At 39.0% G+C, this 26,543-nt stretch overlaps 1 protein-coding gene across 2 annotated transcripts in view; it reads right to left on the minus strand.

Annotated features, from left to right (window-relative positions):
• The window catches only part of LOC103039288 (serine/threonine-protein phosphatase 2A 55 kDa regulatory subunit B beta isoform), a 76,491-nt gene that overhangs the window by 33,579 nt on the left and 16,369 nt on the right, over positions 1–26,543 (minus strand). Inside the window, exon 1 of one of the 2 annotated variants that reach the window (XM_007247428.4) lies at positions 4,505–4,953. The exons of the other annotated variant lie outside the window; for it this stretch is intronic. Coding sequence (XP_007247490.1) covers positions 4,505–4,574 — 70 coding nt within the window. The 5' untranslated portion in view covers positions 4,575–4,953. Of the gene's footprint in view, positions 1–4,504; positions 4,954–26,543 lie in introns of those variants that run through there. 2 annotated transcript variants of the gene reach the window in all.

Consider the following 26,543-nt stretch of genomic DNA (forward strand, 5'->3'; position numbering starts at 1 on the left):
GGCCAAGTTTCGCTTGGAAATATTGCTAAATTGGCCCCACAAATGTAATGCTTCTGTATCCAAAAACAGAATTTAACCTATATAATGTTGAATATAAATGAGCCATAACACATGATTCTAACTCCCAAGGGGTTAAACATAAACAAGGTAGCTAGCATAGCTGAGTACATATACAGTAAATATACTGAAATCTACTAGACACTTAAGGGCTCTTTTGTTTCCAACCCCTACTAAATACAGTAAGAGTAGGACTATAATGACTGAAATAGCCTGAGCATCTAAATGCAACACAATATTTACTAAACTGAACTAACTGCTTACAAATATTAAAACAGTCTCTATCTGATAGACCGTTATCAAGTCTGACCTTCCCTAAAGGCTGTGAAGCTTCAAACAAAGCCCGCTGGCTTTTGCTTACATCGTACAGCTTACTGAATAAAGCCAACGCTTAATGGGCATCCAATGCACTCGACTCCCCCCAAAAACTCCTCTCTGTGAGAGAGAGTACCTGCATACATATGCATGAGAAGCACAGTGCCAGGGCGTTTAGAGCCAAGAGGGTGCGGGCTGCTCATGCTGTGTGTGTATCAGAAAGAGAGAGACTGTCTCCAGACAGAGTTACAGTGTGATTTACACACTGGCCTGGGGGCCTTCAGGCAGGTCGTAAACCAGGGGCCTCTGAGCTTGCATGCGGCTGATTGCATCTCTCCACTGGGTACGTTTTAGAGAGGCTCTCAAAGCTATTAATCATTGCCCAGGAAGGTGCCCTCTGCTGGGAGAAGGTCCAGGGATCTGCCCCCTGAATGATCCATCCATGGTGAGAAGTGCTGGACTGTGTCCACTGTCACATGTCCACTCTTGTCTGAATAATTATGGAAATAATTAGTAGCAACACGTTGCTTGTCATTAGGGGCTCATGATCTGATCCAATGACTCAGGATCAAGGCCTATTTTAATCCTGATCTCCAGGTCTTTGTCTTTGTTTAAACCACGGTGTATAGAGCAACATCTGGATCAGGATCTGGATTAGCTCACGAGTCATCAAGGTGCCATTAAAGGATATTATTGCCCAACCGGCAGAACTGAGGAGATTTCTCAGGAGGTGAATTAAACCGTTTAGGTAGAGTCTGCAGTTGAGTATGAAAACATGGCATAATATTGGAGACTATATAAAACCATCCGAATGGAGGCTAAAGCTAAAGCTAATGCTAATCTACACACGCTATAGAAACCCAGATCATATCAAATTCACCTCACTATAAAACAGTTATTTCACATCAGTAGACCACAAACAAGATATATTAATCAGAGTGCATAACACTACACATTTACAGAAATATAAAGTTATTCAAATGCAGTGATTAATCCTACTGTATTATAACAGAATATTAAGCACACTATAACAACGTAAAAAAGTACATCACTACTAAACTGAATTCAGTGCAGAATGTCTCATTATATAAACTGTTACTAAAATAAAATATTTTTTAATAAAATCAGCAACACACCTTATCTAAACCATTTTGCTGCATTGCTTGTACATATCTAAATATCGGAATGGTTTTGGTTAATACACAGCATAAGATCAGATGCCTATTTGTCTTATAAAGACCTTTTTCAAACATCAACTGTCTTTTACAATGTACAATAATTTCATGGTGAATGCACTGATATAAATAGCCTAAATGTACTAAGTATAAAAGATCTTTCTACATTGGTATCCACTATAATTTAATTGCTCTTCTAAGTCTAGCACTCACCGCAGGCCAGGTACACTACCCTGCACAATGTGCCAGACAGAGCTCTGCATTTTTTCTGAATTTTGAATCAATAGCTCATGTTATTTATAGCATGTCTGATCTACTGCAGTGCTACCGTTTAAAAAGCAACCTGGCAACACTGTTCCCAATGCTGCTCTGAAAAGAACAGACCTTCTAAAGATGATTCTGCAAACCCTAAGCTCTAATCTACTACACAAGACAGGTCTGTAATGCTCTAAATATCCGGCATGAGTCATTCAGCACGTCGGACGATGACCCAGAACCAGAACGTGCTTTAAAAATGGCGACATGTACACTAAAGTAACATAAAATGGCAAAGTAAATGCTTAAATTCATTTGTACAGAGCTTCTATCATGTGACTGAGGACACTGGTGGTACTAATTTAGCAAATGTTGCTTAAACACTGTGGTGGTTGTGGCATAATGATAATTATCATCTATTTTGTTCTAATTATTACATGTTTCTGGACATATAATGACTGCTTTGCCACTAAATAATTTGGCCTTGAGTCAAAGCACTGATTGTGCAGCTTGCTCTGGGAATTTGTGACCAAGGCGGGGTCCTTCAAGCAACGTGTACAGCACAGTGATCTAACGTAACGCATGTCCTCTTGTCCTCACACACCACAGTAGCCTTAGCCTATGCCACCCCAACAACTGCCCGTTATCACCTATCTAACCTATATATCCTCAATTACAACAATCTAGTATCTAACATCTAGCCTATGATAATCCCTTTTTAAAATATATACAGAAACCTACCTTGCCTATATCATTACCCTGTATTTAAATGAAACACAATGGCTTATTTAACTAAAATATATCTCCACCATTTACACATTCCATATCAACCAACCTAACCTAAATTACTCCCCCTCCCATTCACATATGCCACAGCAGACTTCCTGACCTATATTTTAATACAGTTGCTTATCTAACCAATAGCACCCCATCTAGGCCTCTATCCTAACTCAAATTAAACGCACACATTAAATGTACTATCTTGTACAACACCCCTGCAGTCAAATATAGCATAGCAACCCATATCTAAGCTACACCACCACCACCCTACTTAAGCCTCAAGCACACTACAGCAGCCTATGATATACCAGCCTGCATACCCCACTCAAATACAATGACCATTCAATTTAAATACCTATAGATAACCTATATGATCATCCTATTCAGATACAATATAGGGCACTATGTAATGTACAAGTCTATACAGTATAACCCTCCCATTCAAACACACCACTGCAACCTATGTCTAGTCACCCTATTCAAGCACACTACTGCAGACTAGCAGCCATCAATTAAAATACACCACAGCAACTCATATCTAACCTAATTATACTCAATATATACCCTGTCCCATTAATTACACCATAGAAATTCATGGCATACCCCCCCCCCCCCCCCCCAAAATTAACACTGGTCGTCTTGCCAAAATACCCCCCCACACACCACCCAATTTAAAAAGACCATAGCAACTCATATGTAATCTATTTTAACAACGCATTCTAATATACACGATATCAGACCATATACTGTTTAATTCTGTATAATCCTACATTCAAATGCACCATAGCAACCCATATCTAACCTATATGTTCTCCCTATTTAAATACACTCCAGCACACTAGTCTATATGCAGAAGATGACTAGCCAATATATGCCTCCAACCCTATTTAAATACACAATAGCAACCAATAACTTACCTATATAATCGTCCTATTCAGATACACTACTGCTGCACTACTAGGTCCACTAGCTGACTAGCCATAGCATATCTAATCCATATCACCACCCCTACCACCCCCACTCCTATTTAATTACACCATAGCAACCCTATGCAACTCATATCTAACCTAATTCATGCAGTAGCTGGCTTGCAGTATCTGGCTTGACAATATATACCCCAACCCATTTAAATACACCATAGAAACCCATAGCACACACAGACTAATTGTCTTGCCAACATACCCCCCCCCCCCACATTACCCAATTAAATATCTAACCTATTTTATCACTATATTCAAATATACACTATGTCAGGCCATATAGTTTCAAATTCTGTATAACCCTCTAGACAAATGCACCATAGCAACCCCATATCTAACCTATATGACCTCCCTAGTCAAGTACACTACAGCAGACTAGCAGATTAGTCAATATGCTCTAACTAGCTAGCCAATAAATAACCCCCCTCTCCACCCATTTAAATACACCACAGCATATCTAACCCATATCACCAACCCAACCCTACAGCTACCCCCACACCCCCTTTGAAATAGCACATAGTAACCCATATCTAACCTTCCTATTTAAATACACTCCAGCAGACTAGCAGACTAATCAATGTGCACTATACACCAGTGCTCAGTACACCATAGGAACACATAGCATACCTAATCCATATCACCACCCTAACTCAACTACCCCCACACCCTTTTTTAAATACACCATAGCAACCCATAACTAACCTATATAACCAATTCAAATTCAATTCATCTTCACTCCGGCAGATTTGCCTAGATTTCACTAGTCAATGCACCATAGGAACCAACTGCATTTCTGACCCATACCACCACCCTAACTCAACTACCCCCAACCAAAAATCCAACCTATCCTTCCTACCTCACACTCAATTCAAATGCACCACAATCTATCTAGGTTACATTCCTCTATTTAAATCCACACCTCCCTCACCCTCATCCTCATACCTTCGGTTGCATAGTTGTGGTCCCGAAGGAAGCTGTTGTTGATTTTGCGGTTGTCAATCTCCTCCTCCATTTATGATCCCGTTAGATCGGTGACTTAAGGTGGACATGCAAGAACCCATCGTGCTCCTCCAGCATCAGCAGGCGGTGGGCGGCTCCATGGCGCTGCGTGTCAGCACGCCGGTAGCTCGTGCGCTAGAAGTGAACGATCTGCTGCTTCTGCTTCTGCTGCCGCTGTTTGTCCGGAGGCTCGTGTCCGTCCTCATCGACCGCCTGTAATCAGAGATGCGCCCCGGAGCGAGCAGCTGAGGAAAAAAACGGACCACCAGTAGACCACCTACAGCAATGCGCTTTCCTTCAGCACCGAGCCCGACAGACAGACGGATAGAGGGATAGAAAGATGCGCAGCCGTGCTGTCCTCCTCTCTCGCGGTGTGAAACGAATGAGAGTGGTTGGTGTAGGAAGGAGGAGGGGAGGGAGGGAGGGAGGGGTGTGGGGTATGAATCGTCGTAAATGAGGATTGGAGTTAAGACCGGATTTAAAGGGGGAGGGGCTGATGCGCCCTGCGCGCTCGCTTCGTCTTCTCGGCGGCGCGCCTGATGGTGGAGACGCGCAGTTGGTGATCAGTGGTGATGAGGGTATTTAAAGAGTAGTTGGGGGTATTTTGAGGGTATTCTGTGTCTCCTGACATAGTCTTTCGCCTTCTCACACCCACAGAGCCGCCGTGCGGAGAACAAACCACACCCCCGAGATGACAGGTCCCTCCGTATATTCTTGACGCTGTCCAGTGCTGAAATGAGTCTGACCTGACAGCGCTTGTCAATACGAGCTGAATGATCTGGACCATCCATAAGCTGGACACGAGGGCGGCATGGGCAACGGTGGATCAATCGGCTGGACCACCCACGCCAGGCATAGCATAATTTATCAATGAGCTTCATGGAGTGTAGTCACACAAATATGGCTCAATAATTTCCAGCTGATAACATATAAACAACCAAAGCAGATTTTGCTGCATTATAGTGAGTTTCTCGCTATGTAAAAATAAAGCATGTAATGAAGTGGATATAGATTATGAAAATTTGGGTATGATGGTGTCCTATGATGGACAGTCTCCAAAAAAATCTCCAAAAGTTTACAAAATAATTCATAACACTTGTAAACAATCGTTGTCACCACCAATAAGCAGTGATAAACATCACTAAATGGTTAAATAATACCTTAACTAATGGGCTTGTGGTTGTTGTAGTGGAACGTGATAACAAATACAAACTGTTTTCAAATAGCCCACCCCTATTCACCCCCAGCATTCCAAAATGCAGTGTTATTAGCCAATGCTCCCAACAGGGTTACAATGCTAGCAGTAGGGTCTGAGAACTTTGAAAGTGCACAGGTAGTTTATTAAAATAGACTATGTATTTTCTGTAGGACTTGTCTGTAGCCGATTGGTCACACATTTGGAACAGTCTAATGAGGCTTTTGCTTTCTATGAACAGCAGCCCGTGGGCTAGAGGGACATAAGGCCCCCAATATTGAAAAACAGAAAGATGATGTTCCATTCAGTACTTTTGGGATGAATTGGGGAGCTGATTATAAGATTGGTTGACGGTCATCATCCAACATTCTGACCTTACTAAAGCCAATGTCTTTCAATGAATGCAAACAATCTTCTAGAACCCATCTTCTGGACAGTACAGGCACTTGCCTCAATAATTTTGTTTATTATGTGTATAATGCACATACTGTATAGCACAAGGAGACACTTGGCAGTGTGAAAGATAGGCTTGTCAAACAGGCTATTGTATCTGTAAAACCAGATGCACTGGATTCTGGTGTCTATAATAAAGATAATGAAGTTCAGTCAGTATAGAGTACTGTGCAAACATACAGTACAGTCTTTACAATGCATAAAGTAATGTACTGTAACTCACAACCAGTTCTACTGAAAAAACTGCATCAATAAAGCAATCCTGCAAAAAACAAGACTTCAACAGAATAAAGCACAATAAAGGTGGCAGGTGTCTCACAGGCAAAATCTCCAAATCCAGACTTCAGGCAGATCCTTTTCCTTAAGTGGTCGCAGACCAGACGATGATTAATTCGATTAGGAGCCTTGCTGTGGGCATTAACTCAAGGCAGATTTGATTTGCGTGCTGCCTTTAATATTAGTCTCTGCAGGGACTTTCTCTGTTCCACGCTATCTCTGAAGACCCCAAATTCCCCATCTTCGGCATCTGCTTTATTGTGCTAATGTATCCCACAGCACTGTTAAAGAACTGATCTGCAATTCATAGGATCTCACACAGGGGTATTTTATATGTGCACATGAACGTCCTCCTGCTGAAGCCAATATCGATGCATATTTCCAGTATTAATTGACTCAACATAGCAGGTTGGTACTGCATTAGACACATTCTGTAGCCAGGATATTCTGTTTCCAGGAGAACTAAGACTGAGTTAATGTAATGTTACATTAAAAAGGTCCTGAAACCAGTGGCAATACCTTTTTCTGAATGCACATTCTGATTTGCTATTCCAGCAGGACAATGCTCGTTCACATACTGCAGTTGGTTCTTACCTTAAAGACATTGACACTAGGCTATTCCTAGCTGCATCACTAGACCTATCCTCGATTGAAATTGTGCAGCATCTCTACCACAACATGGCTCTAATTTTACACTTTTTTATTCCCCTGAACACAATGTGTATCATTATTTAAACACTGTGACAAAAAAATCAATGATTTGCTGTCAAGAGTGGGGGAGGATGCAGCTGATGACAAATTCCACCTGGCATCTTTTAATGATCAACAGGGTGGTTTGGTATCTGTCTGTCTGATGATGAAAAGTGGGAGGAAGGGAGGGATGGAATGAAAGGGGAAGGGAGACAGATTGCAAAAAGGAGAGATAAAAACAGAATGAACAAATAAGAGGAATAAAAAGGCAGCAAATGCAAGTGAAGAGGCAGGCTGTTGTGCTGTGTAATTAGAAAGATATCTGAAAGGGTGCAGCAGAGGCAGCAGTCTGATCAGAGGTAGTGCTGAAATTACAGCCTTCCTCAGCCTTTCTATATATCCACTGTGTCTCCTACACTCTTACATCTTAAAGCTAATGGCCTAATGCCTTTAAATCACGTAAAAAGTCTGCTAGTGTTTAATCTAGGGCTGACTATTGATTGCACTGTATTAGTGATAGAGTAATTTACCAATTACTGTGATGATTAACTGAGTAATCAGAGCTTTAAAAATGCCAAACTATAAAGAATTGTCTGATCAATAGGCAAATCGAATCCACTTACAAACCAGGAGAGATTCCAACATACTTTACTAGAAGAAGATAAATAAGGAAGCTCTAAAAACATTGGGGTGAAAAAAAAACATTACTATGCATTATTAAATTAATGCTGCTTAATTAAGAATCACTCATGACATGATCTCTATATTCTGCATGTTATTAATATGCAGTTTAGATGCCATTTATGTGATATTATAAAAAAATAAGAGTCATTGGCTCCCAAATGGCACCACCAGCAGCACCACAGTCTGGGTAGGTAGGATAGCCTTTCCAACCCCCGATTACTCACAATGCTAACCAGTGATGTTTTTAGTAGTTTTTAGCATGTTGAACTTGTGTTGTGCTGCTGTATAGAACAGGAATATTGTGTTAGTTAGTTGCAGTTCAGATATGTCATGTGACATGTCACATGCAGACAGCTTGATATTATTGTGTCCATTGAGTGATGAGAAGATGCCAAGCTAAATGTATTTTGGCTGGGAAATAACTGGGTAAAATAATTTAGTAAAATTAATTTAGTAAAAGGTTTTTAATGAGTTATAAGCAATTTTTTGTGAACAATTTCTTTAAAAAATAAACAAACTGAACCTTTGCACATACTGGACACGCTGGGTATCCAGTGGAAAAAAATCCATTTTGCTCCCGGACCTTTAGATAATGCCATGATCTCAATTAGTCGCTTCATCTGGGAGAAGGGGTGGGTCTGCCAAATGTGTAGGCAAGTCTGGCTCTGCCTGTTGTCTCTACTGTGCAGATTCTGGTTGCAAATTTGACAACGTGGCCAACATTTTGAGATTAATTTCTATGGAACAAAAGGGAATAGAACCACAATGTTTGCGATACAGTCAATCAAATAGAACCTTTGCATTATATATAGAGATATAGAGATGCACTGAATTTAATTCAAACAAAATGTTTCTTTAAAGCAACTTAAATATATTTTTTATGGAATAGCTCCAATGGTTTTTCTGTTTTCTTTTTTTTTTATAGTGTATAATGGTCTCAGCCCTCATGCTCTCATATGTAACTATAAAAGAAAAACATGAGGCCTTGGGGCTTCCTTTGTCATGCAGTTTAGCCCATGCAGTGATGTGCATCAAGGCTGCACCATGAACATTGTGAACAATTATACCACCATGATATTTTAGTCATGGCTAATTGCTCGCATTGATGTGCAGTAATTGTCTGACCTAGGGGTGTCTCTCTGTGCCCACCTCTGGATGCACCCACCTTCTGAAACAAGTTCGTTATTATAGATCAGCAAATGAACTGGACCTTGATTGATACTGCCATGTTGTTAGATCATGATCTATCGATACCTCATTATTGATTTTCTTCTGAATGAAATGTTCTGTTAAATCAAGCACACATTCAATTTATTATTGTTGGGTTATTACTGGTTGCGTGGGAAGGTTATTAACAGTGGCCAAAAAATTGAATTTTCGCCTGTTTTGAGGGTCCCTCTATTCAGCTTTGAATATTTTTTTAACTGTACACTGTACCCTGGTGATCAATGGCTCATATGAAAGTAGATACTTGGGGTCCAAAAATGGACCCATTGGTTTTCAGTATTTGGTAAATTAAATAACCTATTATTGATGATACATTTTGACAATTTTTCAAAAAAAATTAAAATCGCCTATTGTTTTCACATACAAATCATCATATCTTTAAATAACATGATGGTATCAAACTAATTCTGCTTATACAGGTGCACTAACTACTTGTCCATGAGCAGCCAAAATTTTATTTATCTACCTATAAGCCTATAACTTTTATTAAAGTTTAACCAAAGTGTGCCAAAAACGTCTCCAAGTGTCCCAAAATGTGTCCAAATGGCACAAAGTTCCCCAATGGCCAAAAACTTCTGTATACAGCCACAAATCTCTGTAAATGACTCAAAAGTAAAAAGAAAACTAATATATATACATAATATCATATATATACATACATATATATATACATAATATACATATATATATATATATATATATATATATATATATATATATATATATATATATATATATATATATATATATATACATATATATACATATGGCCGAATCAATAGTGTTACACTGATGAGTTAATGTACAATTGCTCCCCAGAATCACTCAAACAGCTCCAGCAAAACTTCTGATAAGTGTAAAGTTTTGTTCGTTGAACGCTCCACGAAGCGCTTTGCTTCCAAATAACAGTGAACGCACCTCAAAACAACACACCGTCTGCATCCGCTCTCCCTCTGGGTCAGGAACCTCCTTATTTACTGCTGATTCGCCTAAACTCGCTGATTGACAGCCTTCCAGACCAATGATATAACGCCTCGAACCGCTGCGTAAAGGCGGAGCTAAGCTGAAACACAGAACCATAGGCGGAGACGGGAGCGCATACGCACGGCTGTATCTCTGGCTCTGATTGGTCTATTTTGACACACAATGGCTCGTTTGAAAGCTGAAAGTGTCTACAATTGGACGAAACGGCTGTCAGTCAAAGTCAATGGAGCTTTTCGAATTTCCCGCTGTCTTTTTTTCGACGCTGAATAAATTATGTGCGCTTTTCTAACGCTAAGTCCTAACGCTCTGAGTCTGATTACAAAAAAACAAAGCGCACTGGATTATAATACTCTGATGGATTTTGAAGAGGACATCTGTGGCTAAATGGAAAGCTGTATACTACTTTTATTTCTCAACCCTGATGGATTAAATTTCGATGGGGAAGTTCAGGATTTAAATGCTCCAGGGAAAAATAGCGTTTTTTTCATCTTGGGTGAGTAAGCTGTTTAACATGTATAAAGCGGTTTTATTCGGGTTTAAACTGTATTTTGTAGTTGCTGTAGGTGTTTATGATTTTTTAAGGTGATAAAAGTTAAAGTTAAGTTAATTGTTTTGGTTCTGTAGTGAGAGCTCTGTGTGAGGCGCCTCTTTGTGTGTGCTCCAGCGTGTATCACCCCTCCCCCCTCTACCCCTCCTCCCGTCTCACTGCCTGCACTCACACACACACCGCTGCACAGACACACAGTGAAGGCTGTCCCCCGTCATATCAGAGCGTTTTTACGGCAATAACATTGTTTATTTGTTTACAATTAATCAAAATGTCCGCCGAGTCGATTTCCATTCCGCCGGCGGAATGGCCACTAGGGGGACTGCGGAAAGGGGTTAACTAGTGATCCAAAACAAGAAGCATTCAAACAGCTTATTTGCTTATTTGCTGGCTGCCAGACGGGCCTGCCTTCACATTAAGAGTAGAACCCTCTCCTTAAAGCATTCACGGTAATGGGATTTGCATGGGGGACCATCTGGGTGACGTGCCAGAGAAAAGAGTAGCAAACATTCACTGACAGAGAAGGCTGAGAAAATCCCTTTTCTACCAGCTGTCTCGGCTGAATCCCAATATAAGAACTTTACCAAGTCTGACCTAGTGCTTATCATCAGAGAACACATACACTGTAAAGGTGGGTTATTAGTTATTGAAAATTTAAAAAAATCAAATTACATACAGATTTTTTATTCGCATTTGTTAATTTATTGAATTTTGATGACAAAAAATTTAAGTGCGGTTTCCACTATCATGACTAACCTGAACCTAATGAAAAGGAAAAAAAAAAAAAAAAACCTAATTACAATATTAAATGGTTTGGATGATATAGCTAATTATCTTATTCATCTGAATTATTCTACGCACTTGGACAATTGGACCCCACTTCAGAGCAAAACTTCTGGAATGTGGAAACAGTTGAAGCAGGTTTTTCATAAGCAAAGGGAGTGTTAAATCGTTTACAAACATTTTAAAGGCCCAAGCTAGAGTTTTGCTTTTGGTACTGTCTGTTAGTAAAAGCATTACTAGTACTGGCTAAAAAGCTTTTTAATTAGCTAGCCAGTAAGCCACATTAAGTCTAAACTGTGTAGTATGTGTTACAGACATTTCTATAGCTAAAAATGTTTTGGTTTTGTGATGAGGTCAACGCTCCTCATTTTCCAGTTGTCCTGGAGGTTTGTAGGCATGTACTAATTGTTACTTTGCTAGCTAGTTAGCTGGTTTAAGTCTTTTAAAGATGGTGTTGTGTCTGTTTCAGACATTTTTATGATCTACAAGGTCTTTTGCTTTTCTAATAAGGTGAACCCTTTCTGTTTTGCGGCCATGTTAAAAGTAAGCTAGTTAGATGGCTGTTTGACTAGCTTACCAGCTATCTAGCTAGCAAAGTAACAATTCATAAATAATAAATTAAAAAACGTATTCATTTTAATTCTTCTACACATTTAGAAAATCTGAAATTCCCCACTTCTTACGGAACACAATTCTTGATTGTGGACAAATCACAAAATGATTAAGCATGCCTGCAGGTAAAACCTAGCTAGCACTGGCTACTAAGCTAGATAGTGTGTTGTACTTCTTGTATCTGTTAAATTGTGTTGTATCTGTTATTTTTATGACCTACACAGGTGTTTTGCTTTTGCGACACAATCAACTCTGCTCATTTTGCAGAACTGTTAAAGTTCTACGGGCACAAACTAATTGTTACTTAGCTAGTTAGTAAGCTAGCGAGTCAGCAATATAGCTAGTCAGTGTAAGTCTTTCAAAATCATACTTAAAGTATTGTATTAGATCAACCTAATATAAAAATGGCCACATGCAGTCATCTTAAAAAAATCCTGTTTCTTTATTTAACAGTTACTAAACAGATAATATATAAAACATGCCTGAGCAACGTTCTGGGAATGTTAAATCTATGTTGCAAGTAAGGTTGGGGCAACATCCTGGGAACATTTCCTGCAACCTTAAAAAAAACCTTTCTGAATAAGAAAAATTCACATTGTGGGACCATTTCAAGAAACATTAAAAAATGTTTGATACAAATATTTGAGATCATCATACTTGGATCTATGTAAAATGTTTAATCTTTGTGATTATATCAGTAGAAATAACTATTGTAAAGCGTGAATTCTTTTTTTGGACGAATGCTTTTTTTAAATGTAGGGAGAATCAATGCACAGTGTTTTACTGTGACATTCATTAAACCTGGCAGTTCACACACCATTATGCAGAGTCTAAATTTCTACGGCACAGCCAGGGTGTTGCACACTGAGCGAACATGAAAATCAAAATGAGAGACATTAGGAGGGTATGTGAGTGAGTGAGTGAGAGAGAGAAAGAGAGAGAGAGAGAGAGAGAGAGAGAGAGCACAACCAGATGGATGTGTAGTTTTGGTTGAGCGCTTTAAACCTAGCCCAAAGGCAAGCCTCTTTGTCAGCCAGGTTTACATGTGATGTCATTCCAATTAAAGCAGTGAGCCGATCGCTCCATCGCTCTGTTTCCCGACTGGCATTTGCACTTATCATCTAATGAATGGACACACAATGCACAGGGACAACTCATCAGTACTGTAGTGCCTTTAATAGAAAGAAAGGGAAGCATGTGCTTGAGCACTGTCTACGAGAGGCACTCCACTAATACACCCACGAACACTCTTACACACACATACACACACACACACATACACACACACATACATAGTTTACATGCCTATAAAATTTAACAAAATGTTATTGTATACTATATGTTTTCAGCATATTACCTTATAAGATATAACAGTATATGTACAGTAAACCTACATATACACATATATTATAATATACTGCATATGGGATACACAAGCATACACATATATCCACATATCCTCCCCCCATACACAAACACACATACAGTACAAACACTGAGCACACATAAACACACAAGCAGACCTGCACATTACCTTATTACAATTAATACATGATATTGAAATGAATGCTTCCAATAAACTCCTACACATACAATCCAGTGCAAATGCAACACACATTAACATAACGCAAGCAAATGCACAAATGCATGCCCAAACACACAAACCTACACACACATAGATAATAAAAAATAAATTAGTAAAACATATAAATGTTCTGTAAGGGATAGACAAGCATATACACACATACAGTACAAACACATACAGACCTTTGTAAATCATTGTAAATCATTTTCAAAATAGGGCAAGAACAAAAGACAAACGCATGTAAACAAGACAATGCACAAATATATGCATGCACCCCCCACACACATACACACAGTATGCATACTCTAAATGCACACAAACAAATAGTATGTACAAACGCATTATTATTTTATGCTGTAGGTTATACAGTATTTTACAAAACTACATATATACGCATAAACAATATGTATGTAATATATATTGATACATATATATGGGATACACAATAATAAGTAAATGCATTTCCATCCATCCATCCATCTATATATACACACACACACACAAACAGTACAAACACACACATACACATGTACAAACCCAGTACAACTGCCATAAACAATAATACATTTTCAGTATATCACACACACACAGTATATCACACACAGCATACAGTATCACACACATAAATATAAACCTGCATTTACTGTAAATGTATACTATATTACACTGTAGTATAATGTATTATACTATATACTTCCAATGAAATCACACTTATGCCCAATGCATATGCAATTTATTTTTATATATATTTTTTTAATATTAAGTTTTTTTTTATTTTGTCTAGACACAAGACAAAGCGTACACACAAGACAATGCACAAATTCATACATACACGTTTGCACACACACACACACACACACACACACACACACACAGTTCTTTGCAAATCAGCATACTACACAGAAACCCGCACTGAAAAAAGCTATAGCCATTTTCCATTCAGCGTTTCTAAGCTGCCCCCCGCCTCCAGCTCTGACTGTATGGGGCATGGCACTACTCTGGGGGAAATACTTTACCATCACACTGGTTGCTAGGAAACTGCTTGTAGTGCCTCTGCATTGCTATGCAGCACAACAGCTGTCTCAATAATTGGATCATTAAAAATCTTAAACGTCATAATTCCTCTCACATTTATCCTAATGCAGTTCGAGCACATCCCTACATCTTTCCCAACATAAAGGTTAATAGCCCGAACAGCCGGAATTACTCCTGAAACGACTTGCTTATTTGCTTACTTGCTTATTTGAGGAAGCGGGTGTGACCATACACGTAGAATATAGATGAGATCACCACCGTTCTTTGGTAGAAATAATTATACTTACTGACCTGTAACATGGGCTATTGTCCAGGGTGAAATGCAGGACATTTTCACAAGAGATATGCATATGCATAATTCATTCATCTGTCACATTCAGTCGGTAGACAGACAGGATTTTACCTTTTACGTCTCTTTTTGCAATTGCGTATAATATTCATGCTGGGCTGAGGAGCATTGTCAAGAGATAATGGCCACTCCTCATTTCAGCACTCGGGACAGCTCCATTCAGCCTGTCCAGCATAGTCAGCAGCAGGTCAGGGGGTTGGCTAGTAACATAATTAGACTATCAAACTGGTACAACTGCATGAGCAGACAGGACACATAGTATGTATATCACATGAAGCTTGTTTCTGTATCTCTCTTTCTCCCTATTTTTATCTCTTTTGTTGTTTTCCCCAAGCACTGCCTAAATTTCCACCATTCCATTCATTATGTGTAATCTTTTAATTGTGGCTACATTCCTGTAGCAATTATCTGTAATTACGCCCATCTCCTATTGCTATTTTCTATCTCCACAGAAGCGAGATCCTCCCCTGTTTTTTTTTTTTGGCATGTCAAAAGCCACGGCTCTTCATGCTGGCAGTCAAAAGGACCCAGAGTCTGTCTGGGATCGGATCAGTGGAATAGCTCGACTCTAATGATGAATATTTCAACAGAAAGAAGACGGCGGTAGAACAGAGGAACAGAGGGAGAATATGCCCACAGCCATGTTAAAGCAGACTCTTAACAAGCACAAGACGAGCATAAGTCTGAGTGTATATACCATAGTCTAAGAAATAGTTGCAATAATAGCTGCACCCAAAAATGTTGAATTACAATGCTATTCAAAAAGAAGATAAATGATTAATAGGAACAAATGATACATTTAGACTGAAATGGAAAACCCTTGCTCATATTTATTGAGCTACACATACAGAAGAAGTATGTAATGCATGTGTAAATCTACATGCCAGATGTCTCTCTGCATGTGTTCATAGCGCATCCCACTCTGGGATAAGTCTGTCAATGAACCTGGCCATAGCATAGCTTCTGTATCTTCAAGGCAAGCTATGGAAATGGCAGCAGTATGTGGATGAGTATTGTCCTGTTGAAATGGTGCACTGGAGTGTGCATTCAAAAAAAATACGTCCACTGGTTGCAGGAACTAATTAAAATATTACATTGGGTTGTCAAAGTGCCTGTAATGAAGACCAATGATATTCCAAACTAAAGCCCATTCTTGCTTTTGCTACATGCACAGCCGAGTGTGAAATGTGAATTATTTGTATGTCACACAATGTAAAATCTACCCACCAAGTTTTATTCCTGTCAGCTGATTCCTTCTAGTCATAACTATATTTTGTTGATGATGAGTTTACAGTATATAGGGTATTTTGTACTAGCCCTAGCCCACTGACACACATACATACACACACACACACACACACACACAAAGAGTAATCTGCAGGACAATCCTATTTGGCCTAGCAGCTGCCAGCAGAGATCACAGGGAGGAAGGCTGCAGTAGCCGTACCCACAGGGATGCCAAGCTGTCGACAGACTACCCGACACAGGCCACCCGCTCTGGTTCTGTCTCTTTCTCTTTTCTCAGTTTCTCCTCGCTCTCTGTCTGCCTTTCTAAATGATGCTGTACTATCATAACCTTGTAACCCTTATTACTTATAGTCCAACAGAAATGGTCCCAAAATACTTGGAATACAACGGTACTACATTAAAGTATCATAGAAAACTGAATATTTAAAATGTTTTATATTGATTTTTTTAAACATAGGTAAATAAAAGTATTGTTTATTGCAAAACTAAACTATAACAATACCCCTTTTTTATTGATTATTTTATATATATTCAGCATTCAGCAGCTCAGTCATCTCATCAATGCTGAATTTATAAGTTATTATTTTGAGTTCATGTTGGAATGAATTATGATAATTAATTATATTTTTTCTCATGGCTACTTAAAAAAATGTGTTTAAGTTTGCTTTTTGAAACAAATAGCAGCCTTTTAGAACATATGTAATTTATATATTATCTTTATAGTCTTAAAGATACAGTAACTGCAATTGACGTTGTAAATAATTAGTAACATAGAAATCATTACTCTTGTTTCTGCAACACAAATCCCCAAAGACATAAACAGAATCCAAATCAAATTCATCTACAGTTAAACAGTAGCTTCACAGCATATACATATTTATTTATTTATATATATATATATATATATATATATATATATATATAATATATATATATAGTATGATGTAGTGTAAGCACTTAAAGCTGCAATAAAATCAAGCAATTGTATATATCTACATATTTACCATTCAGCAGTATACAAGGGTTTGTTTGCACAGCAACAATATCCCATAACCTCCCATTCTATCCCCCTCCCCCTTCCCCTGAACCCAAAAGCTGTTCTGTGGTGCAGTCTTCCAGATCTCTGCAGGCCCAGCAGAGTTTGGTGTCTGATATTGTGCTGACAGACAGTTCTGTAGTCAGTGTATATTGACGTGAATGAGTCAGACAGCAGAGGAATGGAGCTGGCAGTGTAACTATGGGGCATAACAAATTCATCAGGCAAAGAAAAGGCTATGATATATCAAATATCACACTGTAAGCATGGCTGGGAAAAAAGCATGGGATCAGTGTTCACCATAGTACTACTTTGGGTTCAATAATATGTTGCAATCCAGAACATCTTAAAGCTTCTCTTACTGCTGTGAGACCAACAAAGTAAAAGCTGCAGAATATGGACAAAGAGTGAAATTACTGTATTTTAATGTGATGCAACACCTGTGACGTGAATTTACTTTACTCAAAAGTGATATATTGGATTTACCTAAAGATTCACTGAATTTTCTTCATTTAACTGTGATTCATAACTGATCTGAATCTACTAAATTCAGAAGGGATTAAAAAAATGACAATGAATTAGCTAGATTACTCAATTTAAATATGATGCAAAAAGTGACGTGAAGAATTTACTTCAATGTAAAAAGATATTTCACACACTGATGCAATACATTTATTTGATTCATATATAATTTAAAATGTGTTACACTGCCCTGACTTGAATGCCACATAATCCAGAAAGGCTTTGAGGACCCCTCCTATACAGAACACCATATTGCACCAGTGGAGTGTGAGGGGAAATATCAGTGCTGGTGTGTGAACAGTAACTCCACGCTATGCTGAGCATGAGTGACAGATAAGAAGGGGCGGCACCATATGGTGTTAATCGTGTACCAGGCAGAGAGACCATCCTGTCCTTTAGAGAGGAAGCAATCTGACTAGAGGGGTCTGAAAGAAAAGTGAGCATGTGTGAGTGGTGGTGGTGGGGGGTGGTTTGGATCCTCAGTTGATGTGGAATGTACATGAACATGTACGGCCCTGGTAGGATGTTTTATAGGCAGCTGTCACATAAATTAATCCCCCAACCTATCATTAGACTAGGCAAAGCAGGATTTCTGAGTTTAGACAGATAACTTATGGCCACAGTCAAGCCTATCTAATAGGAAAAGAGTTGAGATATGGTCCAATGGACAGTGCTTAATTTATCTTACGGACTTTTCCATCTTATCTGGTTTGGGAATTAAGCCACTGTAGTTATCGGGATATATTTATATTGATCTATTGTAATGATCAATATAATCCAGTACTTTAGTACATGCATTATTATTAACATTCAGATGTTCTATACATTGTATATTACTAATTATATTACTAATGTTCTAATATGGAAAGAAAATATCATTATATTTTACTGCTATTAAACAGAGTCACAGAGCTCATACATAAGACACATCCTAAAGGTCACCATAATGTATTGCAATAATTCAGTTCACTCAGTCAGTAAAACACATTTGAATACAATCACCTTAAATCAAAGTGCTTATCTTGATCAATTTCAGTGAGTGTGTATGTTAACTGTATTTATTTTTTTGTAATATAGAAGTGAAGGAACTAAAGATATTTTATTTAAATAATAAAATATGCCAAATGGATGATGCCAGGGACCAATTAGAAATGCATCAGATATTACAGGTTGCACCAACCATATATTAGGTATCCCTATTAGGTCACCATTTTTCACTGTAATGACACAGTTCACACAGTCAGTATAACTCAACTGAATAAATTCACATTAACCAAATCCAAATATGCCAAATTAATGATGATGCCAGGGGCCAACGGGAAAGGTGTGAACATAACTCACAAAAGTTGCACCAACCACATACAGGCATACCCTAATTGATAAATAAATTCACATTTGCAAACTCAAAATATGGCAAAAGGTTGGTCTTACACAAATTAAACTATACATACTACTATTACAGCGAATGCACAATTGTTTAATTACTATGAAGTTGAAATGTGCATTATATATTACATTAGGTACTAATAATATTGTAATATGCAAACAAGCAATATATTCAACTAATTTTCCACAGATACACAGAGTAATAGAAAGACATGGAGGAAAATATACAAAAGTTTTTATAGCTAGATAAAAAAGCATAAAATATGTTGTATCTTAATGCGAAATATAATTGACTCAATGAGTCAATCAAAAAATGATTAACATAAAGCCTGTGTAGCACTGCCATCTGGTGTCTGGGCACAGCAATCACTGACATGAGTAAATAAATAGAATCCATGAAGTGTAAATTGACCTGTAGAGGGAGCTGTATTCCCATCATTATAATAAACAGAGGTTCGTTTCGGCACCCTGTCACCATTACCTTCAAATAAACACATGTTCACAGTATATTGCTATATTGACTTTGTTTGTGTGTGTGTGTGTGTGTGTGTGTGTGTGTGTGTGTGTGTGTGTGTGTGTGTGTGTGTGTGTGCCAAAAGAATAGGACATATAGGAGCCTATGAATCTCATGCCTAATGCCAGGCATTGGACCTCCCCAGCAGTTGTGGAGCAGTGCAAATGTGGTCCTGGGATAGATGGTGATCCCTCCATAATTTTTGTGGTGAGTTGGTGAGCTCAGGTAAGGTGGAGAAGTAATTCTTATCTGTTTTAATGAATGGGTGTTATGATTGTATTTAAAGGGTGTCCAAATGTTGCACTCCATTTATTCTTATGGAGAAAAAAAGCAACCAATCAAAATCACACAGATTTAACAATATGGAGTAGTAATGGTAACGATATCTCAAAACCGCTGGATGAAGTACACAGAATAATAATATAAATCTAATAACAGCACAGTTAACTATAATAACTAATAAGGCATGTATAATATCTGTTGTATATGTTCGTTGGTCCTGGTGTTGTATGGATGCCCTGATTTTCTGTTTTTTCTATAAAGATTGTCTATATTTTTCTTCTCAAATGGATAAACACACACACACATACACATGCAATCACATCTGAGCCTCGCTCATGTTGTAAAGAGTGCTGTCCTTGAATCGAGTCTTTAAAGAGATTTAAATAGAAGCACACAGTGCTCTAGGCCTGCCCACTGAGTCAGCAACTCCACATATTGCATACCAGCCATGTCTCTCTCGCTTTCTCTCTCTCTCTCTCTCCTTGACACTCTGTTTGACTCAAACTCACCCTTGTCATGACACATTACACGACAAGCAAATCATGACACTGTTGAGGCTCCCTCTCTTCATAGTTGCGTAAGCAGTGGTGTGGGACAGTCAGGCTGGACTGGGATCAGCTATTAATCAAAGCTCATGAAAAACACAGGCCTGGATCAATGATGCTCTCCCAGTCAGGCTCACAGGCTGCTGAGAGAGCACACAGCACATGCAGGCCTCAGACAGAGTGGAGCTGAGGCTTCATCAATACCACAGCCAGTTAACACAAGTCCACACAGGCATTGAGTGGCCTGACTAAAAAGTACACTGAGATGCCAAAAGTCATGAGATAGTAGTATGTAAATTGAAGTGTTAATGAAGTTAATGAAGAGCTTGGCTTTAGAGGACCCACACCTGTGTAAGGTTGTAAAGTGTTATCTCGTGAGTGGGCTTAAACACTGTCCAGCATGCTCATGACAAGGTGACATGAATTATTAGAGCCTGTTAGTGGATGCCAGATGTATCGGACATTCCATTTTCGAAGCTGTAAGCGCATTTAAAATTTCTCAAACCACAGTGTTACATGTGTACAGAGAACAGAACATAGAAGGCATTACTAGCCACAGTGAAAATGCTGAAAATGCAGTAAGTGTTAATGATCATGACCTTTGGTGTCTGGCAAGATTTATACATGAAAAGAGACAACAAGCAACTCATTGCCTTAAATGAATAAAGTTTTAGGATTTGGTAAATTAATTGAAATGTTTAAGCAAGTATACAATATACAAACATTGTATAGTTAGACCATTATCCAGGAACCACTCAAAGAGCCTAAATACCTTAAACAAATCTCAAAATTTTACTAAACATTAACCGCCAAAAAAAAAACCCTGACCATACAATTCTGTGATAATGCAACAGTGATCACTGTGATCCTTAGCCAGAAAAGATTCACACTCAGCAGTACAGAAAATACCAACTTGCTTTAACAGCATTCAACACTGAGAGCCAAGCAGTCAATCATTATACAACCATTAAGTAATCAGTAATCACTGTAGAAAATATTAGAAAAAATCTTTTTTCAACGATATATAAGGCAATATTAAACAATGCAGGGCCTATGAAGTCACCAGCCGTCCCCCACCAGCACACTGTCTCACGTCTGGACCGATCAAGAGCTGAATCACCGCCGAGCACCTAAAACCCGAGGAAAACAGCAAAACAACAGTAATCGGCTTATTAATCAGGCATTTAAATGGCTTTTTAAAAGTTAAATAAGAGCGTTTTTCTGGGATGAAAAGCATGAATTCAGTGCCCAACCATGTGGATGGAGGCCATGTGGTTACTTCATGTTTACTCCTGACTCTCACCAGCCCCCCCTCACGCTTCTAAAGCAGCAGCACCCTGTCACTTACACAGACACAGAGACAACGCTGTGTATCTACTTCTTGTGCCAAGAATCAAAACATTGCAACATGATGAGTTTGATTTAATTGCCTTAATAACTGTTGCGCATGTGCACATCACAATGACGATGCTTAAACAATCATAGCCCACCCAAAACCTATGCCATACCCTATTGGTCATCTTATGTTATTGAAACACCTCAGTTTACTCAATTGAGTCAACATTTCTCAATTGAAATATGCCAAGTAGAAGGTTCCAGGAGTCAATGAAAAAGGTGTTCTAGTAGTTCACTCCATTAGACACTCCTACCTAGTTGGTTCACCTTCTAGATGTAAAGAAGACAGAGACAAAAGGCCTTTAACTAGGCGTCACAGGATGCTGGATATTCCTGCTTGTTGGACTGTTCTATAGCACTGACAATGAGTGTAACAAGGAGGAGGAGGCAGGATGCAAGTGCAAGTCTTTTTTGCTATCCATATTTAAACTAACAAAGAAAGGAACACTAGGGAGTATAAAAAGAAAAGGTAACTAAAACAAAACACTATGAAACAGAGGATAAACTAAAATACTGAACCAAACAAGCAAACTAAGCAAACAAAGAAACAAACTAAATAAAGCAAACCTGAGACACTGAGGACAAACAACACAACAGGTCTGAGGCTAAACAAAACATTTAAACACGATCTGGAAAGATTCTTCTTCTTCTTCTTCTTCTTTCAGGTTTATGGCGGATGGCAGACCAACTGAAGGTGCATTACCGCCACCTACTGAGCAGGAGTGTGAAGTGTGATTTCGGGAAGTGACATGGCCAATAATAAACAAAATGTAGGTGAAAGGAAATTCATAAATAAGTACATAAAACTAAAAGAAAGTAAACGAGAGAGGAAAAAAAAAAAAAAAAAAAAAAAAACTAAATAAAGCAAAATATACCAATAGCTTTCAAATATTGAAAAACCAGTTTATGAACCGACCCCATCCCTGCCCCATAAGAAAGCAATCCTGTCAAAGAAAATTCTTTATGACCCTTGTCTTTAAGAGAAGAAAACAAAATCTTCCTTTGTACAGCATATTTATTGCAACAAAAAAGAACATGGTCCACGGTTTCCCTCTGCGGACAGTGGCGACAAAGCCCTGTAGAGTGTTTCTGTATAATTTGCAAAGAGGCATTCAGCATACTGTGACCTATTCGGAGCCTTGTTAGTACAATTTCCTGCCTCCGACCGTACCCTCCACTCCCTCCAAAACCAACTCTCGGTTGTATTGCAAACAAATGCCTCCCCTTCGGTTCATGTTCCCAATTAGACTGCCATAATGTTCTAACATGTTGCTTTACAACCACTCTTGCCTCAGCTTTGCTAAGAGGGATATTGAGATCACTTCTATTTTGCTTCAGGCAGTGTTTAGCAGCTTTGTCAGCAGTCTCATTACCGTCCACCCCTACATGTGCTGGAACCCATAAAAACTGAACTAAAATAGTCTGCATGTGTAAACGAAATAATGCCTGAGATATTTCTAAAATTAGGTCTTGTCTACATTTAGATTTGCCAGACTGGATGCTTTGTAAAGCAGACAAAGAATCTGAACAAATCACCATCCTCATTGGGCAAACATCCTCAGCCCACTGCAATGCTAAAAGAATGGCGACAAGCTCGGAGGAAAATACAGATAGGTTATCAGACAGTCGCCTACCAACAACCACATGAAATTCTGGCACAAAAAACGCTGCTGATGTGGAACCCACAGTAGGATCCTTTGACCCATCAGTATACACCTGCAGAGTACCATAATAATTAAGTGCCAGATGTTGTTCTACCATAACAGCTGTACTTCCTGCATCACTCCATTTTTTATTAAGGAGGGAAAAATCAACCCTAGGCAATGGGAACAGCCAAGGTGGTACCACTGATATAGGAACAGTACTGCTGAAAGCACGAGCCTGCAATCCCATTTCGCCTGCTTCTGAGTTGCTCAGACACCCAAAACTCCTTGAGGGACCATGAAGAGGAGCACTGCAATCATGTAGAACAGACACAGCTGGATGGCTCTCTATGTGCCCCTTCAGGTTGGACCAATATACAGTAGACAATGCAAGTCTTCTTAAATGCAAAGGCATTTCTCCTGTTTCAACCTGTAGAGAAGCCACTGGGGAGGATCTAACTGCACCACAACACAATCTCAGAGCTTGTGCTTGAATTACATCGAGTAATTTTAGGTTAGACTCAGCAGCTGATCTATAGGCCATGCAGCCATAGTCAAAACCGATCTAATTAGAGCATCATAAATGCACAGGAGAGAGGAACGGTCAGCCCCCCAGTCACTTCCCGCCAAGCATTTAAGGACATTTAATCCTTTTTTGCATTTGTCTATGATCTTCATAATGTGATGCTTCCAGGTCAATTTCGAGTCCATCCACAAACCAAGAAACTTGATTACCTTCACCTGTTCCAGAGTCTGACCATACAATTTAAGCCCAAGTTCATTTGTTTTTGATCTCTTAGAAAAATAGATGACCTGGGATTTAGCCACAGATAACTTGAATCCCCATTCATTTGCCCAGTGTTCAACCCCAACAATTGCCTCCTGCATCTTTCGCTTAACAAAGGATAGATTCCTCCCTCTCTTCCACAGAGCCCCATCATCTGCATACAAAGATTTTGCTATGTCAGGACTAACCCCAGAAAAGATATCATTGATCATAATGTTAAATAAAATAGGGCTACAGACACTGCCTTGCGGAGTCCCATTTTCAATAGAATACACTTTAGAACATGAAGTACCCACCCTGACCTGTATGGACCTATTCATTAAAAAATCCATTACCCAGTTGTACATCCTCCCTCCGATTCCGAGCATAGACAGCTTAATTAGCAGACCTTCTCGCCACAGCATATCATAAGCCTTCTCAATATCAAAAAATACAGCAACAACCACTTCTTTATAAAGCTGAGCCCTCCTGATATCCGCTTCTAAACCTAGGATTGAGTCCATTGTCATTCTGCCCCTACGAAAACCACTCTGATAAGGAGAAAAGCTATTCTGACGCTCAAGAAAGTAGGACAACCTTTCTGTTATCATGCGTTCCATAAGCTTACTTAAATGTGAAGTTAAAGAAATAGGCCTATAACCAGCTGTATCAGACAAGTCCTTTCCTGGCTTTCCTACTGGTACCACTATGGCCAATTTCCAAGCTGACGGAAGTTGCCCTGCTGTCCAAACTTCATTATAAAAGTCCAAAATTATACTAAGAGATTTGTCTGTGAGATGTTTAAACATATCATAACAGATATTATCTTTACCAGGGGATGTTCGGCCAGATCTCTCTATGGCTTGTTTGAGTTCTAGTAATGTAAGATCACTATCTAAAACACTATCAAACACCAATTTCTTATTTAATACCTCAGGGTTTTGTGCAAGGACTCTACTCCTGCAGGCCACCAGCTCACTACTTAAATTTGCAGATCCATGAACCTGTACAAAAGCTTGAGCCAGAACTTCTGCCTTGTCCACATCAGTCACAGCTTCCCAGTCTCCCTTCTGTAAAACAGGAATCGTCCCAGTTTTTCTAATGCCCCTCATTTTCCTAATCATAGTCCAAATTTCAGTCACAGGAATGTCAGTCCCAATACTACTACAAAAGGACCTCCAGTACTCCTTCTTTGAAGATTTTACAGTTTTCCTGACCACAGCTTGAGCTTGTTTATAAATAATTAGATCAGATGCCAACAAGGTTCTTCGCACCACACGGAGGGCAGTATTACGCCTTCTGACTGCTAAAGAGCATTCTGGAGTCCACCAGGGAACTGCTGCCTTCTTACCACCAAACTTCTTTACAGGTATGGAGTCCTCAGCAGCTCTATACAGAATTCCACACAGCTCCTCATTACATTTATTTACATCTCCAGACATAGACCAGTCCAACAATCTAAGTTCACACAGTTCAGAGAATTTGTTCCAATCAGCCTTATCAAAATTCCACCTATGCAAGTATCCTCTTGGTTCTGTAACAACCTCTGTACCCAACTCACAAAAAATAGGATAATGGTCACTACCCAGAGAAGTAAAATGCACCACATCCCAAGTACTCATGCCAGCCAAATCAGAAGAAGCTAGTGTTAAATCAATAGCAGACTTGGTATGACTATTCATACTAAACCTAGTAGCCCTACCATCATTTAAACATACCAGGCCCTCTTCCATTAAAAACTCCTCAACAGCCAGACCATTTCCATCAGTAACAGAACTACCCCATAGTGAGCTGTGCGCATTAAAATCTCCACACCACAATGCCTTACCCTGTCCTGGTCCTGCCATTTTCGACAGAACGTCTACAGAAAGTTTATCACACGGGTTATACATATTGACAATCTTGAATTTCCCACTCGTGCCCCATACCTCCACCACCAATGACTCAAACTCACTGCTTAAGTGCTTAACTTTAAACCCAATTCCTTCCCTAATAAAAGTAGCTACACCTCCACCATTACCCTTATCCCTATCCCTTCGAATGACTACATAACCTGACAAAGTAAAACTTAAATGGGGTTTAAGCCAGGTCTCTTGCACACACACAATATCAGGTACACGTTTTCTACTAATCACAAATTTCTTAAAATCTTGTCCATTAGCAATCAAACTCCTTGCATTCCACTGTAATATTAAAATTCCCATTACGGGCCATCACTAGACTGC

This window comes from Astyanax mexicanus, chromosome 10, assembly GCF_023375975.1.
Source record: "Astyanax mexicanus isolate ESR-SI-001 chromosome 10, AstMex3_surface, whole genome shotgun sequence".
Lineage (NCBI taxonomy): Eukaryota > Metazoa > Chordata > Actinopteri > Characiformes > Acestrorhamphidae > Astyanax > Astyanax mexicanus.